The sequence below is a fragment of the Emys orbicularis genome, chromosome 5 (genome assembly GCF_028017835.1).
Source record: "Emys orbicularis isolate rEmyOrb1 chromosome 5, rEmyOrb1.hap1, whole genome shotgun sequence".
Classification (NCBI taxonomy): domain Eukaryota; kingdom Metazoa; phylum Chordata; order Testudines; family Emydidae; genus Emys; species Emys orbicularis.
The window spans coordinates 99,096,064-99,121,393 of NC_088687.1; the positions used below are offsets into that span (position 1 = coordinate 99,096,064).

The 25,330-nt window shown below is 38.0% G+C and overlaps 1 protein-coding gene across 1 annotated transcript in view; it reads left to right on the forward strand.

The window, feature by feature from the left end:
- Positions 1-25,330, forward strand: part of ATP8A1 (ATPase phospholipid transporting 8A1) — a gene marked incomplete at its 5' end in the record, with an annotated part of 249,508 nt that overhangs the window by 59,659 nt on the left and 164,519 nt on the right. The window contains 5 exons of the mRNA XM_065405013.1: positions 7,978-8,047; positions 10,075-10,202; positions 18,226-18,337; positions 19,275-19,440; positions 23,171-23,298. Of these exons, the coding sequence (XP_065261085.1) occupies positions 7,978-8,047; positions 10,075-10,202; positions 18,226-18,337; positions 19,275-19,440; positions 23,171-23,298 (604 nt within the window). The remainder of the gene's footprint in view (positions 1-7,977; positions 8,048-10,074; positions 10,203-18,225; positions 18,338-19,274; positions 19,441-23,170; positions 23,299-25,330) is intronic.

A 25,330-nucleotide genomic window follows, 5' to 3' on the forward strand; every position in this document is an offset into this window, starting at 1 on the left:
ACATGAAACAAAAACTTTATTTATATTAATCATAACATCAACACTGCATAAAATCATAAATAACATAAACAATTATTTTTATTTTAATGAATATTCTTAGAGGTTGTTTATCATCATTTCCTTGGACAGTTTCATTTATGAAATCCAGATTTTACTATGTGAAAGATGCACTTTTTTCAGAATCTGTTTGATCAGGTCATGTGCTATTTGCAGTATTCTAACAAATACTTTGAAATAAGAATTATTTAAATGCTTCAGAATAATTTATGTATTTTGATTTGCAGTTGTATGCATCTATTTTCTGATATTGTTTATTTTTTGTATTACCATAGGGCCTAGGAGCCCTAATAATGGATCAGGATGCTAGGTACTCTACAAACACAGAACAAAAAGTCTGTTCCTGCCCAAATAAACTTAGTCTGTAAACCAAGAGACAACAAATGGATGCAGAAAGCTGGGGGGAAGGGGTGTAAGTACAAGTAAACAGGCAATATTGGTCCGCACGATAGGCAATGATCTCGGCACACTAGCAGCCTAACAGCTGTCAAATTTTTGGTAGGAATCATGGCAAAGGAGAGTTTTAAGGAGGGATTTGTAGATTGATAAAAAGATAGCTTTGCACTACTGTATGCCTTGGAAATGTGGCAGATGATGTGGCAGGAAGCTGAATGAATTTCACTGGCTTTGATTGAGAAGAATATTGGGAATTCATTGGAGAGATTGTACAACCAATCTGGAAGTGTGTTGCGCTGCATGGGTCAGCAGACTATGGACTCAATAATCAGACAGGAACGGCTATGGTGGATCGGCCATGTCAGCAGGCTACCCTGAGGCAGAAGCATAGGGTCTAACTTAGACTGGATTCCACCCGAAAGGAAGAGAAGACATGGACAACAAAGACCAACCTATTTCAGGACAATCCAGAAGGATGTTGCCATCATGGAGACAATTTATAATGGAGTCAAACATTTTGCTCTGGACAGACAGTGGGGAAAATGGGTTGCCTCATGTGCCTTGAGACACTAGAAACCCTAAGTCTAAGTTGACAACTTGATCGCGAATGAGAGATGATAGGCCAGGTGGGGATTGACTGTAAAGGACCTTGCAAGTGGCTAGCATTTATAATGGAAGCATTTATAACTTAAAAGAGTGTTTGTGCATGTTTGGGGTTAAACTTTATGCATGTGCTTAATTCATTGAAGTTAATAAACTGTTCTTGTGCATAAAGTTAAGCATGCGCATAAAGTGTTTGCAAGATTAGGATCTTTTGTAGTCTATAAAAGGTGGTTGGGTTGGAAGGAGTTGAGTTGTTGTAAATTTGGGATTTCTGTTAGTGTAGATCATCAGTTAAGACCAACATTTCCTAATGATAATCTAAAATCAAAAAGAGAGAGAGAGACAGACAGTATATTCCTTAATTACAATCTATGGATTGTTTAATACAAGAAATGACCTGTCACAAAACTAGGGAGAGGAGACAGATTTTCCCCAAAGAGCCACGTAATAACGATTTACCTTTAAAATGACCTTTTTTTTTCTTTTTCTGTATATGATATGAACTTCTCATTTTAATTGTCAAAACAGCTATGAAAAAAATAATTGATTGCAATTAATATTATATTAAAATTAAACAAGAAAATAGCTCCTGGCTTTTATATGTTGAACAGAGATCAGAATACTGATATTTTTTTAAGTCATTAGTCAAAAAGTATCATTTTATTTAATAGATACTATTAGAGGAATTTTCATTTGAAGGATTTTTTTTAAGGCTACGAATCCTTAATTAGCAAGACAATCTGTAGTATTTTAGAGGTCCCGATAGGTCATGAAATTAATGTAATCCAGATGTCCAGTATTACAGAGTAGATATCTTTGTGAAGTGCTGATGTAATAACATAAAATCATTTGGGTTGTAAGCACGCTCTCTAATGAATCATTCTGTTTGCTTCATGGCAAGATTACTATAAAATCATGACTGGTGTGGAGAAAGTAAATAAGGAAGTGTTACTTACTCTTTCTCATAACACATGAACTAGGGGTCACCAAATGAAATTAATAGGCAGCAGGTTTAAAACAAACGAAAGTATTTTTTCACACAACGCAGTCAACCTGTGGAACTCCTTGCCAGAGGACAAGAGTATAACAGGTTCAAAAAAGAATTGGATAAATTCATAGAGGATAGGTCCATCAATGGTTATTAGCCAGGATGGGCAGTGATGGTATCCCTAGCCGCTGTTTGCCAGAACCTGGGAATGGGCAACGGGGGATAGATCACTTGATGATTACCTATTCTGTTCATTCTCTCTGGGGCACCTGGCATTGGCCATTGTCAGAAGACAGGGTACTTTGGTCTGACCCAGTATGGCCATTTAGTTGGGAATTGGCCTGCTTTGAGCACGGGGTTGGACTAGATGACCTCCTGAGGTCCCTTCCAACCCTGATATTCTATGATTCTATGTTGTTAGTACTCATTTCCAAAGCCTCTTACCATTTCTGTCCTCCTGGGGTAGAAATCTGTAACTCAGAGGTGTTTCTTCTCCTTCCATACCTTGTTAGGCAGCACAGCATCTGAGGAAGTGAAATATTTTAGTTCCTTCTCTTTGGTGAAGGCCCCTTTCATACACAAACAGTGTGTCCTCTCTGCATTATCAGAGGAGTGTAGCAGTAGAGGAGTGCTCTACTCTCTTGTTTTGTTTAGGAGTAATGACAGACATTGACTGAGAGACCAAAAGATGTCTTGATAGTCCCAGTCATTATAGGACCTATATGCTAAGTCTGAAAAGAAGAAGGGGAGATGGCAGAGTCATGTGAGGCTTGGTCTACACTACCACTTATGTCTGTATAACTTATGTCACTCAGGTGAATATGCGCCCTCCTCCCCCTGAGCAACATAAGTTACACTGACCTAAGTGCCGGTTTGGGCAATGCTATGTTGGCGGGAGAGTTGCTCCTGCCAACATAGCTACCACCTCTCGTGGAGGTGGATTTATTATGCCAATGGGACAGCTCTCTCCCATTGGCAGAGAACATCTTCACCAGACGCGCTACAGCAGCGCCCTGAATTTTCCTCATGCATGGCATCGGAAATAGGTCTTTTGCAGCAGCAGCGATCTGATAAGCTGTGTGGGGCTCCAATCTTTATCTTTCCCCTCCACCCACACTCAGGGGGGTTAATTCTCTCCTGTATCCTAACTCTACTGGGTGTAGGACAATGTGAGGGCTATCAGAAAACTGCTTTACAGTTCTTTGATTTTATGGGCTGGTATGGATGGGGAATGGGTACGGTATATGTGTTTGGAAAAGAGCTCCTTCTGTGCTTCCTTCTTAAATTCATTCATTTGGGGATGCATTTCGATATCAAGAAAGTATTCTCTTTCCAGAATGAGTGACAGAGATCAGGGATCAGATCCAGAACTTCAAGTTTGTGTGCCAGATCACTCTGAAGTAGATTGTGACATTCTGTGTTAACATGGTTCTATAGGCCAGGCTCTATTTTAGATTGCTAAAATGTGTTTGGTTCTCGAGCAAGGAATAGCAGTTTTTGGAGAATTTGACTCAGAGTTCTTGATTACTTTGGGAAGTTTTATCCCTGATACGGTGGAAAGACTCATATCTTTTTGCGACTGAACTGACAAATTCAGAATGGACTTGCATCACAAAGGCTCCAGCAAACAGAAAATGGACAAAAGAAGCATATCCTTTACATATTTACATCCTTGAGATGAGGACTGTCTCTGAGTGCTGTTGAGATTTCAGAATTCAGTGATTTGATGGTGAGGCTTGACATCTTGACTATTGTGTTGTTGATCAACAGGCAAGGTGGATTTTAGATTGGCATCTGTGGTCCAAACATGTCTGCTTCTAAGTTATTGGGAAACACTTGCGCAAATAACAGAGCCTGAGAAAGGGGGGAAAAAATCTTGGCAGACAGTGTAATTGACCAAATGATTTCTCTGGGAGACTGGTTTCTAAATCCAAATATCTTTGATTTGATTGTCCAAAGATAAAGCCATCCAAGTATAGACCTATTTGCTTCAGCAGAAAATCATCTTAAGCCAGTGTACTGTAGATGATAACCAGGTCCATTCTTAACAATTCTGAATCATGTTTCTTTGCCATGCTTTCGGTCCCCTGTACCAGATCCACAGACTACAAGGGAATATTTGGATTTGTATGGCTTGGTTGTTCATGTTAATGATTCCATAGTGTTTTATCAGATCACAGGGAAATTTTGTTTTCCCCCTGTTCTGAGGCCAGAGGTGTGAAGCAATGAAGACACTCGTTTCTAAAGTTTGAGAGTCTCTCCAAGACAAGCGTATCCCAACATTTTGATGGTCCAGCTTTCTGGTGTTAAGGTCATTCAGGAGAGGATCAGCACAGTTTTTTTGTTTTAAACACCTTTATGAGGGGACATCATTTTGAAATGTGTTGCTTGAAGGACAGATAAAATAGTTAATTTAGTCCTGATAGTTGAGGTTAGTTAGAAGTTTTTCACCAATTGTTATAGTTATTCGTTCTGTCAGCAGATAATCATTACTATAGCCATGAAAGCACTCACTGAAGCTATAGAGAGATGAGGATTTAATCAAATAAAGTGTGTAAAATAAGACTAAAAAAATCTTGTGTTCTTATTGACTCTTCTGCTTGTGAGTCTCAGTGAAGTAGAATGGCCACTAAGAAACTGAAAATGTGTATCCCCAGATAAAGAAACACAATTAATAAGTAAATTATTCTTATTTTTATGGCTTTCCTATGTTTGGATAAACTAAGCCTGTTTATACAGAATGTATTAAGTTGGAGAGTTGAGGAATTCCTTTAGGCTCAAGAGTGACTTTCTTTTCCCCAAGGCTGAAAAGGGCTGTCAGACCTGAAGTTTCCCTTCATCCTGCATTTCTCTACCATGACACAATGCCTGCAATCAGAATAGTTTATTTGTGTATGTATGTGTATTGAATTTCTTCAGAGACCAGAGGGAAAGTCATGGTTGCACACTATCATAAGAGGAAAAATGTGTGCCACATGCTTGTCAGCCAGACGTGTGCATCAGGACAGATACTCTGCCTTCAATTGTATCTGTTTTTACAGAAAAAAAAACCAAAACATTGATCTCAGTACAGTATTAATCTGAGCCTTATATCCAGTCTGTATATTAAGATACATAAAATATTGTCAAATGGTCATTATTTTCCAAGCAATATAATATTATATGGTAGCTTCTAGAGGCAAAGCTCTGCAGTGCTGGGCACTGTACAAACATACAGTATAGAGACAGTACTAAGTGTAGTTGGATATTATAATACTTGGGTATCAATAATACTTAGAATCAAAGTTTATAAAATTATGATTGGATGCTAATTAAATTGGACTTTTTATCTACATGTAAAGATTCTTGTCCTCCTACCTTTTCAGAAAAAGTTGAATACTACTTCTAATTCTACTGTACCTCTGCTTTGGGACCTTTATATAAGCAGTGATTTGAGAACATAGGATGCTCACATTTTATTTTAACTTCATTATCCATTTTTTCTGAAACTTAGAATTTGTGTTTAAAGTAAAGCAAGCTGGTTGAGCAGCAATTTATATGTTGTCTTCTGCTCTCTGACCTGATTTAAATGGATTTTGAAAAAATTGTCATCAAACGTGTCTATTAACATGTATTGTTTTGTATAATAATTTCAGACTTTGTCTCTTTTTGTCTTTGTCCATTTGATTTTTTCCCGTTACTCATTTTTCTGTTCTAATCATTTTTAAACTGGGATATGTAGGTGGCAGTAGGGGAAATAGTGAAAGTGACCAATGGGGAGCATCTCCCAGCTGATCTCATCAGTCTGTCATCAAGGTTAGAATAAACTGGTTGCACAGGAAATGTGTATGTGGGTCCTCATGTACCAAATTTGAAAAATGTAGTTCAATTTTTGTCTGCATAGCTATGTTGATATATCAACTGTCTTTAAAACAAACACATTACAGAGGTGAATTTTATAGAAGTAGAAAAGATTTAGTTCATAAAGATATTTATGTAGGTTATTGAAATGTATAAATGTATGGTAGCATTCCCAAATACTGAAAATTTGTTTCACTCCTCCCTAGTATATTTTTGTATTATATTCACGGAAAATTTAAAGCAAATTTTCATAAAACAAACTGTCACTGTGAAACCATAGTATAACTTTGCAGTGTTGTACTTCAGGCAAGTTGAGAGGAATACATTTGAACCATAGACAACTCATTGTTTTCAATAAATTATATAATATAACAAATTATTAACATTTGATACATTTTTATAGGACCCTCTGCACAAAGTTGGATGTTGCACATTCTGTACTGCATGTGATGGAAAAATAGCGCCATTCTTGTGTGTAGTGACAAATTGCATGTTACTTTGATATACTTCAGCTGTATACTAGTGTTTGTATTGTGGCTGCATCTTGTTTTGTTTTTCACTAACAAATCAAACAGCCTGCCCTGATCTAACTGTAATCTGTTCATTTTGCATTCTACTAAAATGGTTGCTATTTTGCATGTCTCTTATTTGTAATGTCTTTGCTGCCTTAGCCTTTTCAAAGTGCTTCATAAATGTTTTGTTTATTTTTGACTGTTAAACTAATGAAAAATGCTAGAATTAGACACATGTATTTATTGAATCAGCTATACAAAAACAGTCTAAATGGAAGTCTGTCATTTACATTCTTAGAAAAGTTGCCCAAGAAAAAAATCAATGAGTAATTGAAGTGTTTCTTCAATCTTAAAATAAGAGGTTTGTGATAATTAAATGTTATATTTTAATGCTAGCATACAGTCAAAATATGAAGAAGTAATCAATACATTTTAAAGAATTCAGAATATTTGCCGCAAGATAAAGTTAATGACACATTGGCTACTATTCATCATTGAATAAACATGCTTTAAACTTTCTATATGTATTTATTTAATAATAATATTGAAATTCCAATTTAATTCTTTAAAAAAGGAGAGTAAAAGCGTTTTCTATTAAAACCTACAAGATTTCAAATCACTGTAGAGATTAAATTCCTATTTATTTACTTCTAGTGTTTTTAATGACTTCCTGGGCCCTTACAAAAACAAAGCTAAATTTCTACCACAGATCTAAATTATTGATTCTGTGCTCCTGTCCAGGAACTGACAGCTGAATAAAACATTTCAGAAATCTTGAACCATCATTCCTGACTCTGCTGCTTACTCACCATGTGACCTTAGGCAAGTCACTTGATGTTTCTGTGCTTCAATTTTCCCATCTGTAAAATGGGACTAATAATGTTTACTCAATTTCTATCTGAAAATGTCTTACTAAGAATGAAAAGTGGTATACAAATGTTTATTATTTATTAGTTAATATTTAAGAGCCTAAGTCTGTTGACATAGGTAATATAGTATAATTACAATACATGACGGGGTGGTATGGTATCAACCACTTATCAGCATAAGTCTGAATAAATGCATGACTCCAGTTGCAATATCTTGCATAAACTCAAACTTGTAGTCTCATTCTTTGAGAACAGGGTTTACATAAAAAGAGGCAAGACATCTTTGGGAGCTCAATGGCAGTATATCAGTTGTGCATGTCTCTTATAAAGAAATATACTAATAGACCTTTTGTAAATGAACTTGAAATATCTGGAATATTCTGATCAGCTGTTAAATGTAAATTTGTGAGCACATGTGAACCTTGAATAGGAAGCTTTCTAAGTTTTTGGAAAACTCCAATTACATATACACATTTTTCTTCATAGTTTTGATATATTTATGGCAGACATTTTCTGAAAATGTGAATGACTTAATAATTTTGCACAACTATTTGTCCCTAGGAGCTTTTTTATCTGAAGGCTTTTATTAAAGGAAATGTAATATATAAATATATGTTAGGCGATTACAGAGAGCTTTTACATGTCAATAAATTGTTATATTTGTTACTGTGATATATTAAAAGATAATTGCTTTATTCTTTTCTAAAATAAGTGAGCCACAAGCCATGTGCTACATTGAAACATCAAATTTAGATGGTGAAACAAACCTAAAAATTCGACAGGTAAGAATGTATATGTTTTCAATATATTAGTTACAGATATTTTAAATATCTGTCTGCTTTCTGTGTACAGTTATTTCAATATAAGGATGTACTGCTGTTTATTAAGAAATATATGAAAGCATGTTGGTGAATGTTAAAGAGGGATTTGAATGTAAAGAGGTTCACAGTAGGCTTGTTAGTGAGTAAAAGGGTAAAATGTTCAAAAGCCCAAAAGTGACTTAGGAGCCTAAGGGGCAGATATTAAAGATTTTTAGGCCCTACATTCTATTTTCAAAAATAACATGGGCATTCAGAAGCCTAAGTCTCATTGAGTATCTAAATAGCTTTTTATATGGACTTAGGCTTCTAAGTCACTTAGGCAATTTTGAAAATTTCATCCCCAGGCTTAAAGGATAGTGTGGAAAAAGGCATAAAGACAAAAAGTTAGGAGTAGGCTACAAAAGTACTTGTGATGCAAAGTGAATGGGTAGAGAGAGGAGGGAGCAGAGTTGAGCCTTGAAGGTGACCATGATACGGGTGAACAGATAGTGAGGAAATTGCAGTAGTGATGTAGGGGATGATCAACACAAAGACAATAATTTTGACTAGAGGGTCAGAAAGGTAGTGTCAGATTACTGAGATTTTGTAGAGAGAGGGAGGGAATTGTTGGCAGTATGGAAATGTGGTGAGATGGAGGAATTTAGATAATATGACACAAAGATTGTAAATTTGTGTGATTAGGAGAATGAAGTTATTAACAATAGTGAAGAAAGGAAGTAATGGAGAGAATTTGATAGGAAAAGATTTAAGGTTCGCTTTTAGTTACTTTGAATTTGAGATTGAAAAAAGAAAGAGAGTGCAAGAGTGGAGAGATAGCTGAGTCATCTGTATATAAATGATAGTTGATGCTGTGTGTAAGCAGCTGAGGTATTCTAGAGATGAAATTATGAGATTTTGAAATTTATAGAAATAGAATCATAAGGTTAGAAGGGACTGCCAGGGTCATCTAGTGTCTAACCCCCTGTCTAGTTGAACATACTCAGTTCCTCAGTCTTTGCTCTTATGGCTTGCATTCCATCCCTTTGATTATCTTTGTCTCTCACCTCTGGATCCTTTTCAGTTAATCTACATCTTTTCTATACATTGGTGACCAAAATTAGACACAGTAATCCAGTTGAGGTCTAACCAGTGCTGAGTAGAGCGGTACTGTCACCTCCCGTGACTTGCATGCTGTGCCTCTGTTAATGCAACCTAAAATTAGACCCAGGCCGAGGTTGTGATTTACCACAACTCCCAGATCCTCCTCAGCAGTGCTGCTGCCATGCCAGTTATCCCCCATTCTGTATTTATACATTTGGGTTTTCTTCCCTAAGTGTAGTACCTTACATTTGTCTTCATTGAATTTCATTAGCTTCATAAATCTATTGTATGTATGTAGAAAAGCTTCCTAAATATAAAGATATCAATAAAATGTTCAATGCATACTGTACATATATTACTTCATTCTAGAAACTAATGACATGGTGATAATTGTTTTAAATCTTATCTATTCCAAGCTATAGGGCCAGACTGCGACTTCTTAAGCCTTATCTTGCTTTTTTTTGGCGAGGGAAAGCATGGTGAAGGAGGACTGCACATGAGTGGCAGCCTGACTACCCCAGAATTTCTCTTAAGAGATCTGCATCATGTTCTCTTTCTGACTATCAGCCTTTTGAAGGATGTGGAATGCATTCTCCTCCATACTGAGCCACCTCCACTGTCTGATGTGGATGGGTGTTTGTTTGGGGTTATGACTCTGTCTTTCATCCAGATCTCTTTCAAGAGGCTTGTGCTACCATATTACTGGCCAAGAGCTGTGCCTGTGCTCCCTGATGCCATTCTGTTGGGACCCTCCATGGAGGCCAACATGGAAGGTCCCTTCCCCTGCTGTGCAATGTGTGCAATGCCAGACAATCTATTGTATAATATATAGGTTAACTTCTTATTTTATATTGTGTTTATTGTAAAGTACTTTTATAATATAGTGTTACAACAAACTTTGTTTACAGGGCTTGCCATTGACAGCGGATATAAAAGACATTGACAGTTTGATGATACTTTTGGGCAGAATTGAATGTGAAAGCCCAAATCGACATCTCTATGATTTTGTTGGAAATATCAGACTAGATGGGCATGGGTACGTAAACATCTGAGTAAAACATTTCAATATATTTTAAAACCTACTGTTAAATCGCTTGAATTGTGGTACAAATAGCTGAGTCCTTCCTCAGCTAACAAAGCTTCCTTTTCAACTGAGATTCTAATGTGAAAGGTTATATTTGTGATGCCAGGAACTTTAGGTCATACAGTAAGCAACTTTCAGATGCTAATAATATAAATATAAAGCAGTGCTAATTATAAATTCATTCCAAAGATGATTTTTGAAATCTATCTTAATCACTCATCCTGCTAATCTCTTCCATTCCCTCATGCTTTAGTTGGGGAGTCTCTATTCTACAAGTTGGATATAAAAAGGTCTCTTGGCTTGTGTCTGGAATGGACCAAATCCCTTAGTATGTACATCTAAATTCTTGTTTAATTTGACAAAAACACATTAAGTCAAATTGTGTTCAACAGATCTGTGTCTGAATGTCTGCCTGTTTTTTCATTGTAACTCAAAAGGTATTTATCTAAAGATAGACAGCCTAAGTGTGGTTTCAATACACAGTTTTGCAGAGTAGCTTAATGGAAGTTCTCAAGATACCTGATGCTTACAAAACGTTATATGGAGTCTGTTGTGGTGTAAAAACAAGTCTGGCTTATTAGTGTGACAAAATGAACCTCTACGTTCAGAGTAGCCCAGTTCTCTCTTCCCCAAGTCTTATTTTATAAGCTCTCTCTGTTTCTGTAGTTGAAAGTTTGAGAGGTATTTTATTCCTCTGTATACAATATTTTTCCTGTTTACATTTAGTGATAATGTGTTTCATTTAAGAAGTTGTCTGGGGGAAGGGGGTAATCAATTTTTAACAATTTTTTGTTTATATTTCATTTTTATTTACTAATTTCTTACAGATGCATTCTTGGAGTTTTCAGTTGCAAGAGTGTGGATCTTTTATAATTCTACTGTACTTGTCGTTAAAGAAGAGCAAAACACTTACCTATAATGCTTCTGTGAAGGTAATAATTATAGTAGATCCACACATCCATCCTCTTTCCTGTCAGGAAAAAAGTGTATTTTTGTTCTAAATTTCATTAAAATTCTTTAATTTGGTTAAAGAAGAATGTTGAAAGTGCTACTGGCTGTTATGCCTCACAGCATGTAGGAGCATGCCATCTGCTGGTAAAGCGATTTAATATTTCAGAAATTTAATTTTGGAGTTTTTGGAACAAGCTTTATGTGCAGAAGGATCGTCCCAAAAGTGTGGCTCTAGTGTAATATGTACCTTCAGAGAACAAGAATTATAGGTAAATATTTTTTTCTGGATCCTGACCTCTTCCCTGGTGTAAGAAATTTGCATTGTACTTCTTCCTGCAAATACTGGAAGTAGGTCAGACTTGTCCACCAGCTTTAAGGGTTTGGTCAGGCCCCTTTTGCTTTTGTGCCAGATTCTGTGCCTCTCAGGGCAACTGGAGTAACAGTTTGGTGTTCCCACATTATCAATTACAATCCTTAGCTTTTTAAGCTGATTTGGGGGCATCAGTGATCAAAATGTTTCTCCCCATTTTCTCCTCTCCATTAGAAAACAGAAATTTCAGGGACTCTATTCCCTGAGTGGGATCTCCCGATGGGCTCCTTCTTTCTGTTTGTTCCCCCACTGTGGTAGAGCAAGCCAAAGAGGGCAAAGGCAAGAGCTAAGAGGTGCTCCAACTGACGAGGAAATCCTCTCAGTAGCCTCTGAAGTGGAGCTCCACCACAATAACTCCACTCTGTGGACCCTTGTTATGCCTCAGGATGGCCTTCAAAGTCTGATGGCTTGTTGAGACCTCTGAATCCTCTTTTAACCAGCAATACTCCAATGAAGACACTCCCACAAGGGCAAGTCAGCACTCTTCAGTTCTTGGGATTTGGCAAAATACTGTGTCAGTCAAAAATTTGTCAAGGGTAAGTCAAAACTGTCCTCAGGCCAGTCTATAAAGGAAGACGCATCCCAGATTCTAAAAAAAGGGTGTCTGAATCACTTGGAAAGTACATGGCATATTTTCTCCCTTCCTTTCTTCCCAATCATAAGATCTGGGCTCTCTGGGGATGCTTCCTTACATTGCCCCTCTACTTATGTATCAGATGATATGATGTGCCATTACCTAGTGTGGTAAGGCATCGGTTGGAAGTAACGGAGGAGGAGAAGGACCTCGGAGTCCTGGTTGACCGCAGGATGACTATGAGTCGGCAATGTGACGTGGCTGTGAAAAAAGCTAATGCGGTCTTGGGATGCATTAGGTGAGGTATTTCTAGTAGGGACAAGGAGGTGCTGCTTCCGTTATACAAGGCGCTGGTGAGACCTCATTTGGAGTACTGTGTGCAGTTCTGGTCTCCTATGTTTAAAAAGGATGAACTCAAACTGGAACGGGTACAGAGAAGGGCCACTAGGATGATCCGAGGAATGGAAAACCTTTCCTATGAAAGGAGACTCGAGGAGCTCGGTTTGTTTAGCCTAACCAAAAGAAGGCTGAGGGGAGATATGATTGCTCTCTTTAAATATATCAGAGGGATAAATACCAGGGAGGGAGAGGAATTATTTCAGCTCAGTACCAATGTGGACACGAGAACAAATGGATATAAACTGGCCGTGGGGAAGTTTAGGCTTGAAATCAGACGAAGGTTTCTAACCGTCGGAGGGGTGAAATTTTGGAACAGCCTTCCGAGGGAAACGGTGGGGGCAAAAGACCTCTCTGGCTTCAAGATTAGGCTAGATAAGTTTATGGAGGGAATGGTTTGATGGGATAACGTGATTTTAGTCAATTAGGCAATAACGTGTCATCGCTGGTAAAATGAGGGTCCGGCTGGAGAATCTTGCCTGTATGCTCGGGGTTCTACTGATCGCTATATTTGGGGTCGGGAAGGAATTTTCCTCCAGGGTAGATTGGCAGAGGCCCTGGAGGTTTTTCGCCTTCCTCCGCAGCATGGGGCAGGGGTCGCAAGCTGGAGGATTCTCTGCGACTTGAAGTCTTTAAATCATGATCTGGAGACTTCAACAGCTGAGTTAAGGGAAAGTGGGTGGGTCAGCTTTTGTGGCCTGCATCATGCGGGAGGTCAGACTAGATGACCATAATGGTCCCTTCTGACCTTAAAGTCTATGAGTCTATGAGTCTATAAGGCCCAAAAGGGAACAACAGAAAAGAAAAGAGGTCAGTGACCTGACTTGGGAGACCCCGCAAAAGAAGGTAAAAAGCACTGCAGATCTTTTTCAACTTCCATGAGCTTTGGCCCTTCCCTCAAAGAGGAGGGGAGCTCTTGACTTTGGCTCATGAAAACTCCACGCTAGCTTTAGGAGGAAACCTACTAGCCTCTTCTGCAAAGTTTGTCCCCCAGACATGTTTGAAACCATGAGGAGTAAGATGGTGGCCGCCATTAAAATCTGGCCAAAGAAATAGGATGAGGAAGTTAAAATCACAAGCAAATACCTGCTATCCAAAACAAAAACAACTTTACCATCCCGCTTCATCTCTCCTTTGAAGAGCATTAGTTAGGAATAGGAAATACTTGATAAGGAAAAAGGGTTGGTCACTAAGCCCTGAAATTCTACAGGATCATAGAACCCAAAGGTTCAGCCTTCATCCTCCCAAGTATCAATGCAGTAGTTTCAACTCTGGCAAAAAGACAGGTTGATGGGGATGGATTTCATCTTAAATAATCCTCTAACTGGAGTGTCTACCTTCTTGTCTAGAAGTGACTTCAAAGCTTCTTCAGCAGCCTTACAGCCTACTGGAAACAATGTGCTTTGCTAGAGCCATTGTGTCCTGTTGCAGAGACCTAAAAAATCTGAACCCCCAGAAACCGGACAAATTCAATACAATACTTAAGAAAATATCCTTAGCTACTACAATTATAATGGATGAATTCATGGACCCCATGAGGCTGCCAGTGAGATATCTGGCTACTAACTTAGTGGTCAGACCCCAACTTTGGCTTAAGACTCAACAATTGATAACTATTCATAGCAAATCCTTTGTGGCTCAAAATTGTCATGTTCAAGGTGAAGCTTGGTGAAGTAGTATTTAACACATACAAATCAAAGAGTTTGCTCTTCAGTCCAAATTCAAGAAGGACAACAAGTCATCGTACAAAGGCAGAAGTTTCCTTCATTCATATGCAGAATAAAAGTATGAGAGAGAGAGAGAGAGAGAGAGAGAAGGGACTACTCTTATTCTATAGGTAAGACCAGGGTCTGAAACAATTGCGGAAAACTCAGCTCAAGGAATGACTCCAAATCGGTCTTCCAGTCCAAACAGTATGATTGTAAAGAGTATGCCTCGATCCAGAAATAGATCTAAGAGGCAGGGTATCCTACTTTTCAATGTATTTCATTCAGGTAAGTACAAAATCATCCTGATGGAAATCTTGCACCTCCTACAGCTAAAAGCAATAGAATCCGTTTATAGAAGATGATTAGGATTCTGTTCCATATTCTTCATAGTAAGGAAAAGATGAGGAAGAGTCCATGTAGTCTTAAACCTCTTAAGGCTTAACTGATTAATGAAGATGACAGGATTCAGGATAGAGACTTTCACTTCCATCACAGCATTCAGTCTCTTCAGCAGCTCTGCTAACATTGGTAGATCTGGCAGAAATGTATCTTCATATTCAAGTCAAGCCCTTCATTTGGTGGCAGTAGAAATTTCATGTGGTGAAAATAAATCCTCCTTTTGTAGTCTGGACCCCAAAATCATGAACAAAGCTACCATCTTCTAAGGATACAGGAAACATTTGGGCTGCCACAATGTAAAGGGAATGGATTCCCCACCATCACAGCTCATATTTCTGCAGTAAACTGTATTATACACACAGGCTTATCCAAGTCTCTGGTAGAGCAGCTATAACACTGAGGTTGCCTAGGGCAGCCTATCCATCCAAATCAATAGCTAAGTGTATATTTCTTCCTTTGCATAAAGACATGCTTCCTGCTGGTAATGATGCTGGCAAGAAAAATCTCCAAAACTACTGCTCTTGGAAAATGAGTCTAACTGTATCTTCCATAAAAGACAAAGCATGGCACATGCCAGGTATGAAAAGAGCAGTTAAATTTTATCTTGATGAGATCAATCAATTCAAGAAAAAAATGTCCTCATTCACTTTCTTTCAACTGAGTGCCTGGGCTTAAAAGTGTCCAAATGCTCCAAAGCTGTGTGGAACAAGAGCTATATCACTCATTTTTTTTAATCCAGGGGGAAAAAGGCAGTTCCAGAAGGGATCAGAAAATGTGCTCAACATGCTCCACGACCGTCTCCTGGGCAGAAAATGTGTTAGTGGCCAAAGCTGGCCCCTGCTCATTTATAAACACTATTTTAAGAAGTACTACAGCTTGACCATCATTTCCTAGAAGAAATATTCTTTATCATGAAGGTGCTCCAAGTGGAGGTTCCAAAGTAAATTACTGTTATTACCCTTAATTTTAGGGAAAGGGGTACATGTTTCTCTATCTTACTTCTGTTTCCTTCCTTACTAATTTTTCCTTACTTGCTCTCTCTGCATTTCAAACATTTCAGACTGGGGAAGAGGAGAGGACAGGATCCACAATGGAAAATTTGTTACTTGCTGATTCCCTTACTGAGGTTGACCTCATCCTCCATCTTCCCCACCCAAGATAAATTACTGGAATATCTCTACAATCGTTTTTACAGGGTCTATGTATCACATATAAACCAGAGTACTAAGGCATTGTCATTAACAAGTTTATTTATACTCGACTACTAATTTACTGATTCCATACAGCTGTGGAGGTACTCATCTGAAGTTAGGGAGCCACCTCACTGACAAGTCTGAATTGCATCTAGTATTTGCAAAAGGAAAGGTGAAGTGATTGGGGGAGATGTTAGTCCCATAAAAAAATAATCAGGTAACAAGTTTTCAGTTTTACTAGAAGCCTGAGCTACGGTATATGTCATATCAGTCATCTAAATCTACAGTTCTCAACCAGGGGCCTGGGGCCCCCTAGAGAGTCGCGAGTAGGTTTCAGGGGGTCCGCTAAGCAGGACTGGCATTGGACTCACTGGGGTCCAGGGCATAAAGCTGAAACCCAACCGGAAGGGCTAAAGCCTAGGGTGCGGAGCCCCACCACTCAGGGCTGAAGCCAAAGCCTGAGCAGCTTAGCTTTGCAGGGTCCCCTGTAGTGTTGGGCCCTGGCAGTTGCCCTGCTTGCTACCCCCTAATACCGACCCTGGCTTTTATATGTAGAAAAACAGTTGTAGTGGCACAGGTGGGCCACAGAGTTTTTGTAGCATGTTGGAGTGCCTCAGAAAGAAAAAGGTTGAGAACCCCAAACTAAATCCAAATGGTCTCAAATATAAATTAACAAGAGAAACTCAAAAATCTGTATATTTCTAATGAACGAAGTGCTGCTTTATGAAGAATGCTATTGAAGTACATACTTTAACTGACACAGATTATGTCAGCTTGTTTTGCTATCCCTAAGTAAAGAACATACAAAAAATTAAAAAAATCAGGTTACTTTAAATTTTAAATAGGATCAGGTGTATAAAGGTTATTTGTTCATTTGATATGCTGGTGGTGGAATGGCCTAAAATGTGATAGTTCAAAGAAAATGATTGGAATCATTTAAGAATTAATTTAGAAAATTAAATTCTTAAGCGTGGATGAATTTCAGTTTACAAATACACATGACTCCTTCTCTGAAGATATTCCTCGTGATATTATACAAAATAAAGAAAAAATTATAATATTAAGTGTTACTTTCAAAATGCCCATTTAATAGTCCTGTATTTAGTGACATAGCCAATATTTTACTAAATGACTAGTGATTTTGTGAATCCCTACGTTTTGCAGTGCTCACCCTGAGATGCTTAACAGAGGTCTGATTTTTTCAGTTAGTGTTAGCACCTGCCCTCTGAATCAGGCCGCTTCAATGTGTTTCAAGGGAGGCACTGAAAATGACTAGTTTCTTTTGAAAATTTAGCTCATACATTGTGATGACTACTGACTGCTGCTTACTTTTATTCCTCGTAAAGTGATGAGTTACAGTAACTCCTTACTTAAAGTCATCCTGGTTAACGTTGTTTCACTGTTATGTTGCTGATGAATTAGGGAACATGCTGATCAGTTAGGGAACATGCTCATTTAAAGTTGTGCAATGCTCCCTTCTAACAGTTTGACAGCCGCCTGCTTTGTCCACTGCTTGCAGAAAGAGCAGCCCGTTGCAGCTAGCTGGTGGGGGCTTGGAACCAGGGTGGACTGGCAGCCCCCCTATCAGCCCCCCCCATCAGCTCCCCGCTCCCCTAAGTTTCATGTGCAGCAGCTGCACAGCAGGCTAGCAATTGCAGCTGTCCCTCCCCCCACTGCCATGTGCTGCTCCTGCTCTCTGCCTTGGAGCTGCTCCCCGAGACTCCTGCTTGTTGTGCGGGGTGGAAAGGAGGAAGAGGGGGGCTAATGTCAGGGTGTCCCCCTTCCCCCTGCTCCTGCACCCTGCTTACCCTATCTTCCATAGAGCACGGGGGGGACACACGACAGGGCTCAGGATGGAGGGAGCTTGCTGGCAGCAGCTGGTCTCAGCAAGCTGCTCTAATTAACAAGGCAGTGTACTTAAAGGGGAAATGCGCATCTCTCTCTCACACACACAGTGTGTGTCTCTGTGATGCTGTCTCCCCTCCCTCCATTCCTGTTGCCTTGTAGAGTGTGAGAGTTAACCCTTGAGGGCTCAGCCAATTGCTAGTTCATCATTTAGCAGTAAGGCATTGCCTGGGAAATATCCCACCCTCTGACTCCTCCACTCCACCAAGCTTCACAATCATCATCACTGTGTACCAGTATTAAATTGTTTATTTAAAACTTATACTGTGTGTGTGTTCTATATAATATAGTCTTTTTTGTCTGCTGAAAAAAAATTCCCTGGAACCTAACCCACTCATTTACATTAATTCTTATGGGGAAATTGGATTCGCTTAACATCATTTTGCTTAAAGTCGCATTTTTCAGGAACATAACTACAACATTAAGTGAGGAGTTACTGTATTTTATTCTGATAAAATATGAAATTGCTTCCTTCCAGTACTGTTCCACTGGGACCTGATCAAATTCTTCTACGAGGCGCTCAACTAAGAAATACCCAGTGGGTTCATGGAATAGTTGTCTATACTGGACATGATACAAAACTCATGCAGGTTTGTCATTTAAATGTGGATATTTTATAAATTCTCTATTTTATTAGGTTTTGATACCATTATTGTTACACAAAAGCCATCTTTACTCTTGGTCTTTAAAGTTTTAAGTTAAAGAGACCAGAAGATCTGTCTATTTTAGTGTTGGCTTCAAGGTAATAGTTAAAATATAGTCTATTTGTAGCAAAGCTGCTTTTTTGTGAGTTAGATTGAGTAAAATCAAGATGTATTTCTTCTGTTGGTTACATAGAAGGTTACCAAGCATTTATCCTTGGAAAAATGTTTTTTCAGTTGCAGGCATGTCCTTATTCTTTTTAAATGTATATTTAAAATGGTATTTTTTATCAATCTGGATCACTGTCGTTTGCCTGATAATCTTTGTATGATTTTCTGGCTGTTTTCTAAACTGTCTTATTGCATGCCTTCCTCACAGCATAGAAGGAAGAATACTTTTATGAACGCAGTGTGAAATTAATTCATTTGAAACTTAAGGGGGGGAGGGGCGGAATGTCAAAACCCCAAAATATCATGAGGTTTTTTTTTCTGGTATCATTTTGAATATCACAACTGATCTGTAGTTGTCAAAATAAATGAATGCATTCAGTTTAGTGATGCATTATCATTTATTCATTTTCCAATTTGCAAAGTTCAGTCATTTGAAATGGATTTCTCCACCTTTAGTGTTTGTAAGCAAGTTTCTTCTGTACTGAGGTGATTTTTTGTAATGTTACCTTTTACTACTAGCTGCTGTTACGATTGTTCTCTAAGATCAGATATAATGCTCAGGATACATATTATGCAATTTATACCAATATTATGCAGTTCATCTCTTCAGAGAAATGTGTAGAAAAAGACACAGCAGGATAGTATGAAAATATTGGAGAACTACACATGTACCTCATTTTATACTTAATATTTACAATTTTCTTTTGTTTCACAGAATTCAACAAGCCCGCCTCTTAAACTATCCAATGTGGAACGAATTACAAATATTCAGATCTTAATTTTGTTCTGCATTCTTATGGCCATGTCTTTAATCTGTTCTATTGGTTCAGCTATATGGAATCGAAGGCATGGCCAAAGGGACTGGTATCTCAATCTAAACTGTAAGCACTAAAATAATTGCATTAAATATTTTGTTGTCCAAATGATACTTGTATAAGTTCCATAATTGAAAAATAGGACAGTAAAACATTTATCTTGTATATTTACATATTGATTTTATAACAGTATCCATCTTTATTTACCATATATATTGACTATAGATATATCAACGCTGGTGTAAAGTGTTTATTGGCCATTTGAGCCTCTTGTTAAGTTCAGTGAATGGTGAATTCACCCCAGGAAGGGAAGTTGGTATTTTTGCCTCTACCATCTTCCAAGGGTCTGTTAAGAAGCAACTTTAAATCTTCTCTGCCCCCCTCCCTCATGCTGACCTCTTCCTGACCCTTAACATTTACTTTCCTTGTGCCCTTCCCCCAGTAAGTAAAATTGTGGCTTTATGTTACATCATACCCTTCCATATGAGGGTCTGATTGTATCTCAGCCTTCAGTTGTTTGTCTCAATCACGTAGGGAGTATGATCTTTAACAGGCTGCTGTTAGAGGAGAGAGGAAAGAAATAGGTCTATAGGAAGCCCTATGACACATTTCAGTGGACAGCTGGCCTAGCAGCATGCATGAAGTACTGACAGCCTTTGAGCCTTCAATTCCATGAGCAACGAGTCAGGATAGCTGATGTCAACAAGGGAACTAGATCTAAAGGAAGCCTTTGTGATGCACTGTGGTGTGTAGATGCTCAGTCATATGAGCTCCAGACTCTCCTTTAGTAGGCATCTAGCATGGCTGACCCCAGCAAGGAAACCAAGGCAGCAAGACTTCAATTCATCCTAGCCAGTTGCCATCCTCTTCTTCCCCCTCTTCTTTTGAAGCACCTGACTTTGAATCCAAAGTCCTTGGATCTGAAATCAAAGTATAGCACTTAAGGTTTGTCTTTACCAATAAAGAAACTGCAGGATCGTAAATTGAAGCCAAGCTCTTAAGTTTTGACTTGACTCAGTAAGAAGCCATTTATTCATGTTTAGGATGAGTTTGGGTTTACGGAAAACCTTGATTCCTTTCTCTGTTGTATTGAAGAAGAAGAAGAAGAAGAAGAAGAAGAGAATAAACTGCTCAAAATGTTTTTAAGCTGAGATGTACATAAGCAGTTCTCCAAATCCAGGAACATATTACAGAAAGTGATCTAGATCCAGGCAGCCCTTGTTCTGATCAATAAAGACTTTGTTGGTTTTAAGTGAGGTATGTTTTAAGTGAGCAAGCAAGCATTGAGCTAATGTTCGAAGGCCTGTGACCAATATAGTCTCATGCATTCCCCAGTATGGATGTTTTTGACAGAGCTGCTCAAAACAGCTCTTCCATTGGCTCCAAAGACAAGTTACAAGATGAGTATGATATCTAGAGGATCCATGAATCATGATTTTGGATCTCAGATCTGTGAATCTTGTCCACTCATAAAACATCCTGGAAAGGTGAATAGGATCTTCTTCCTTTTTGGTTGCTGTTACTTTCTGGCTCTGAGTTTCCTGATTCAAGACTACTTCTTTGGCTGTCTGGAGCTATAGTATGCTTGAATGGTCAGCTTTTTGTAGGCTGGAACATGCAACTCCAAAGTGCCACATGACCCTGATTATGTAAAAGGGTGATTTTTTGCAAAGAATGCACATTAGAACTGAAATAGAATCCAGATTTCCATCTCCATAACACCCCAGAATATCTAGCTGATTAATGGAATACTCTCTTGAGAACTTTCCAGGAATTGAGAAGGAGGAAGAACAGAGAAACAACAACAGATTATGATGTCTGTGCCATCACTTCATACTACTTTGGATTATTCTGCTCGCTGCTTCTTCCTCTACTTCTGAGGATTCTATGAATTTTCAGGACATAGCAACTGTACTGCAACATAAGTGGCTAAGAAGAGTTGCTCTTTGTTTCTGAAGAGGTTTGAGCTATTTTACATTCATCTTGCCTCTGGCACAATACTTGTATCAGCTGCTTCTGAGAAAGATGGAGGTCCTAAAGTCTTATAAGGCTACTCTGCACTATGAATTATGGGTGTGATTCCCCTGCTCATGTACACATACTCAAGGTAGTGCAATAAGAGCTAGTGCAAGTTTAAATAGTAGCGTAGCCGCGGTAGCATGGGCAGTGGCAGTAGGGGCATGGCTGAGCTGTGCCGAGTATGTACCAACCATTTTCAGGTTGGTTTGTGTGCTGCACAGAGCAGCCGTGTCTCTGCTGCTGCTACCTGTGCTACTGTGTCTACACTGCATCATTAGCCTGTTAAAGACAGATTAATAAATTTTTTGCATTCAAAGAGACTGATCACTGCTGTGGAGCTCTGACATAGTGGTGAGCATGATTATAAAATGGGTGAGTAAAAAGTGATGTTAGGTATCTGTAAAAACTCTTCTGGAAAATTAATTTTAAAAGTTCATTTCTAGTATTTGTCTAAATATAGCTAATCATTGGAACTGTTTAAATGGAAAAGTAGTGTAAAACTGTTAGTCAGTTAAGGCTGGTCTTCACTACGGGGAGATTGATTCAGCAGGAATCGATTTAGTGGGTCTAATAAAGACCCACAGAATTGATGTCAGAGTGCTCTCTGGTTGACCCTGGTACTCCAGCTCTCCGAGAAGGGTAAGGGAAGTAGACTGGAGAGCATCTCCTGTCAATGCAGTGCAGTGAAGACACCGGGCTAAGTTGACCTAAGCTATGTCAACTCCAGCTACATTATTCACGTAGCTGGAGTAGCATAACTTAGGTCAACTTATCCCGTAGTGAAGACAAGCCCTTAGTTACATTTCACACTGTTATTCTAGACTGTGCATATATGTAAATAAGCAAATTATATTGCGGAAGAGGTTGGGCATGTTGATTTTTTAATCATGTAAATAGATAATGAACTGCTGGTGGATGCAAGTCAAAGTTTGGACTTTGTATCCAGAAGTGTGTTTATGGAAGCCTACCCAAACCTGTTTGATTTAGGAATCAACTTTGAAATGTCATGTAAACATGCTTCTTTGTGAAATTTCCGGTAAAATCATGCTTCTGTGCATTCTGTAAAAACCATGAAGATACTGTTTCTTATAGTATCTTGCTGCTTTACCTTTAACTACTGGAGGAGTGAGGATGTGTAGAGGAGGAATTAGGATGTGTTCTCTCCTCTCCCACAACTCTCACTTTTTAAAAAAAATTCTCAAATTTAGAAAGTTCATATTTAGAGTAAAGCAGTAGTTCTCAAACTTTTGTACTGGTGACTCCTTTCACACAGCAAGCCTCTGAGTGTGACCCCCTTATAAATTAAAAACACATTTTTATATATTTAACACCATTATAAATGCTGGAGGCAAACTGGGGTTTGGGGTGGAGGCTGACAGCTCGTGAACCCCCCCCCATGTAATAATCTTGCGACCCCCTGAGGGGTCCCAACCCCCAGTTTGAGACCCCTGGAGTAAAGCTTCAGTTGGTTCTTACTTGATTCAAACTGGTTTGATCTTCCTTACAAAGCACATGCAAAAATGTAAGGCTATATCTTAAAAAGCAGATTACCTGATTTTTTGCTCTTTAAAGTTGGAGAAAAATTATGTAAATTAAAACTGCATTTGATCACAATATGGATTAGGAAGTGTTATTACCATAGTAATGTTTCAAAATACCTAAAGAACTTCTATCTGTATATAAAAAAGCCAACAAATGTGGCTGTGAAAATGTTATCTGTTGATTGCCTAACCAAAACAGTGTTTAATTTTACAAGTGCTTTCTTTTATTTTAACAGATGGTGGAGCTAACAATTTTGGACTGAATTTTTTGACCTTTATCATTCTCTTCAATAATCTCATTCCAATCAGTTTGTTGGTTACACTAGAAGTTGTTAAATTTATCCAGGCATATTTCATAAATTGGGTAACTATGACATTTATTGTGGCTTACACTGATTTCTAAAACCAAATACTATCACTTGTTTGTGAATCATGATAGGCAGTTCATTTCTATAATACAAATATTTTTCTCTTAATTTTTCTTTAATCTTTTTTGTTGAACATAAGTCCACATTTTAAAGCATGCAATATTAATCACAGTATCATAGAAACCTGAAATGTACTTGATCATTTAGTGCTTCCTTGCAGACTCAGGATTTTTTTCTGCATCACATTTCCAGTGTTTTGTTCTTTCCAGTTTTTAAATGTTCCAGGCAATAGGACTTTGATTAGACCCTCTGAAAAAACTATTCCATGGTCTAATAGATAGATCTCTTTCAAGAAGTTTTTCTAATATTCAGCCTAAATTTTCTCTCTGTTAATTTGATTCACTTTCTTCTGATTATGCATTCTGGTACCACCCTGAATAAATTCTCTCCCTTCTGGTGCTTACCTCCAAATATGAATAGACCATTATGCCCCCTTTTAATAATCTCTTAAACAAGCTATAGGCTTTTGCTGTTTTACTTTTATTTGTTTAAGTTCAGCTCCTTGATGATTTTGTTTCTTTTCACTGACTTCCGTTTAGCTTGAGTCTTTTTTAAAATAAGGTGCCCAGAACTGAAAGAAAAATTCCTGCTGTGGGCACACAAATTGCATGATCTTGTTCCTTGGTCAAATATGTAAAAATAAATATATCTGTGTGTGTGAGATGTGATGTGTAAAATAAATGTGTGTGTGCATGTGTGCACGTATGTATGTATCTAATGTGTATGTACAGTTGCATATTTGAGATTTGCATGTTGATTAAAAAACGGCAAACTTTTTTGTAATTCATCAACTATTATATATCTGTTGGTTCATTTTATGTTAGTGCCAAAATGTTACAAGCATTGTGCAACAAGGAAAGAGGGCAAAATGCAGTGGCCGCCTTGAATATCTCAAACTCCGAAAGACAAAAACTGACAGAGATTGGGGAAAGCGATTAAAACATTTAAGCAAAATGGTTAATGTGATGACCAGCACACACACAAGAAATCCAAACAGGTTACAGTTTGGAAATTCCTAGTTAGGGCAGAGTTAAGGTTGAGTCCATTGTGGTGACACCATGAGAGGAAAAAAAGAGAGAGAGAATCTGTGTCTTTAAAAATCAGTTGAGTCTAATATGAGACTACAAACATTAAAATGCCTTAAACATAACCATAAGGCTTTTGCACATAATCAGTGCAGGACAATTAAGATTATTTAGGAGTCTTAATAGGGCATTTCCATATCTTAATATGTTTCAATTTTTTTAAGTTTAAACTTAACTCTGATATTTTTTTAGTTGTTAATGTTTTGGTTTTTGGTTTTGTTTTAATAATTATAACATCCCTGTAATATATTTTACCCTAAGTTACTGATATGTACTCTCAATCTAAACTCCGTTTCAATATATCTTTTCTCAGGGAATACACCTCTACCCTGATATAACGCTGTCCTCAGGAGCCAAAAAATCTTACTGTGTTAAAGGTGAAACCGTGTTATATCGAACTTGCTTTGATCCACCGGAGTGCACAGTCCCCCCCGCCCCCCCCCCCGGAGCGGTGCTTTACCGAGTTATATCTGAATTCGTGTTATATCGGGTCGCGTTATATCGGGGTAGAGGTGTATTTACCTTAGAACAATGTGTAAATGCCTTGCTGTGTTATACATTCTATATCTAAGAAATGTAGCGGAAAAGTCGATACTCTAATATGGTAATTTTTAAAATTTTCAGTGGTACCCATTTTAGATATATTGATACAGTTACTATCCCATATATTGATCACTAAAATCATCTGAATAAAAACTCTCTAAAGTCTAGTATAAGTCATTAAATTAGTTTAAAAGATGAAAACATATTTCTATTTCAGAAGACTTTGTACCAATCTGATTGTATATGCAGGTTTTTCAGTTGAAATAGATGATAATAAACATAGTTAATTTATAGTCAGGTTCAATACATCTGTCCTTGGTCAGATACTATAGTTATAGGC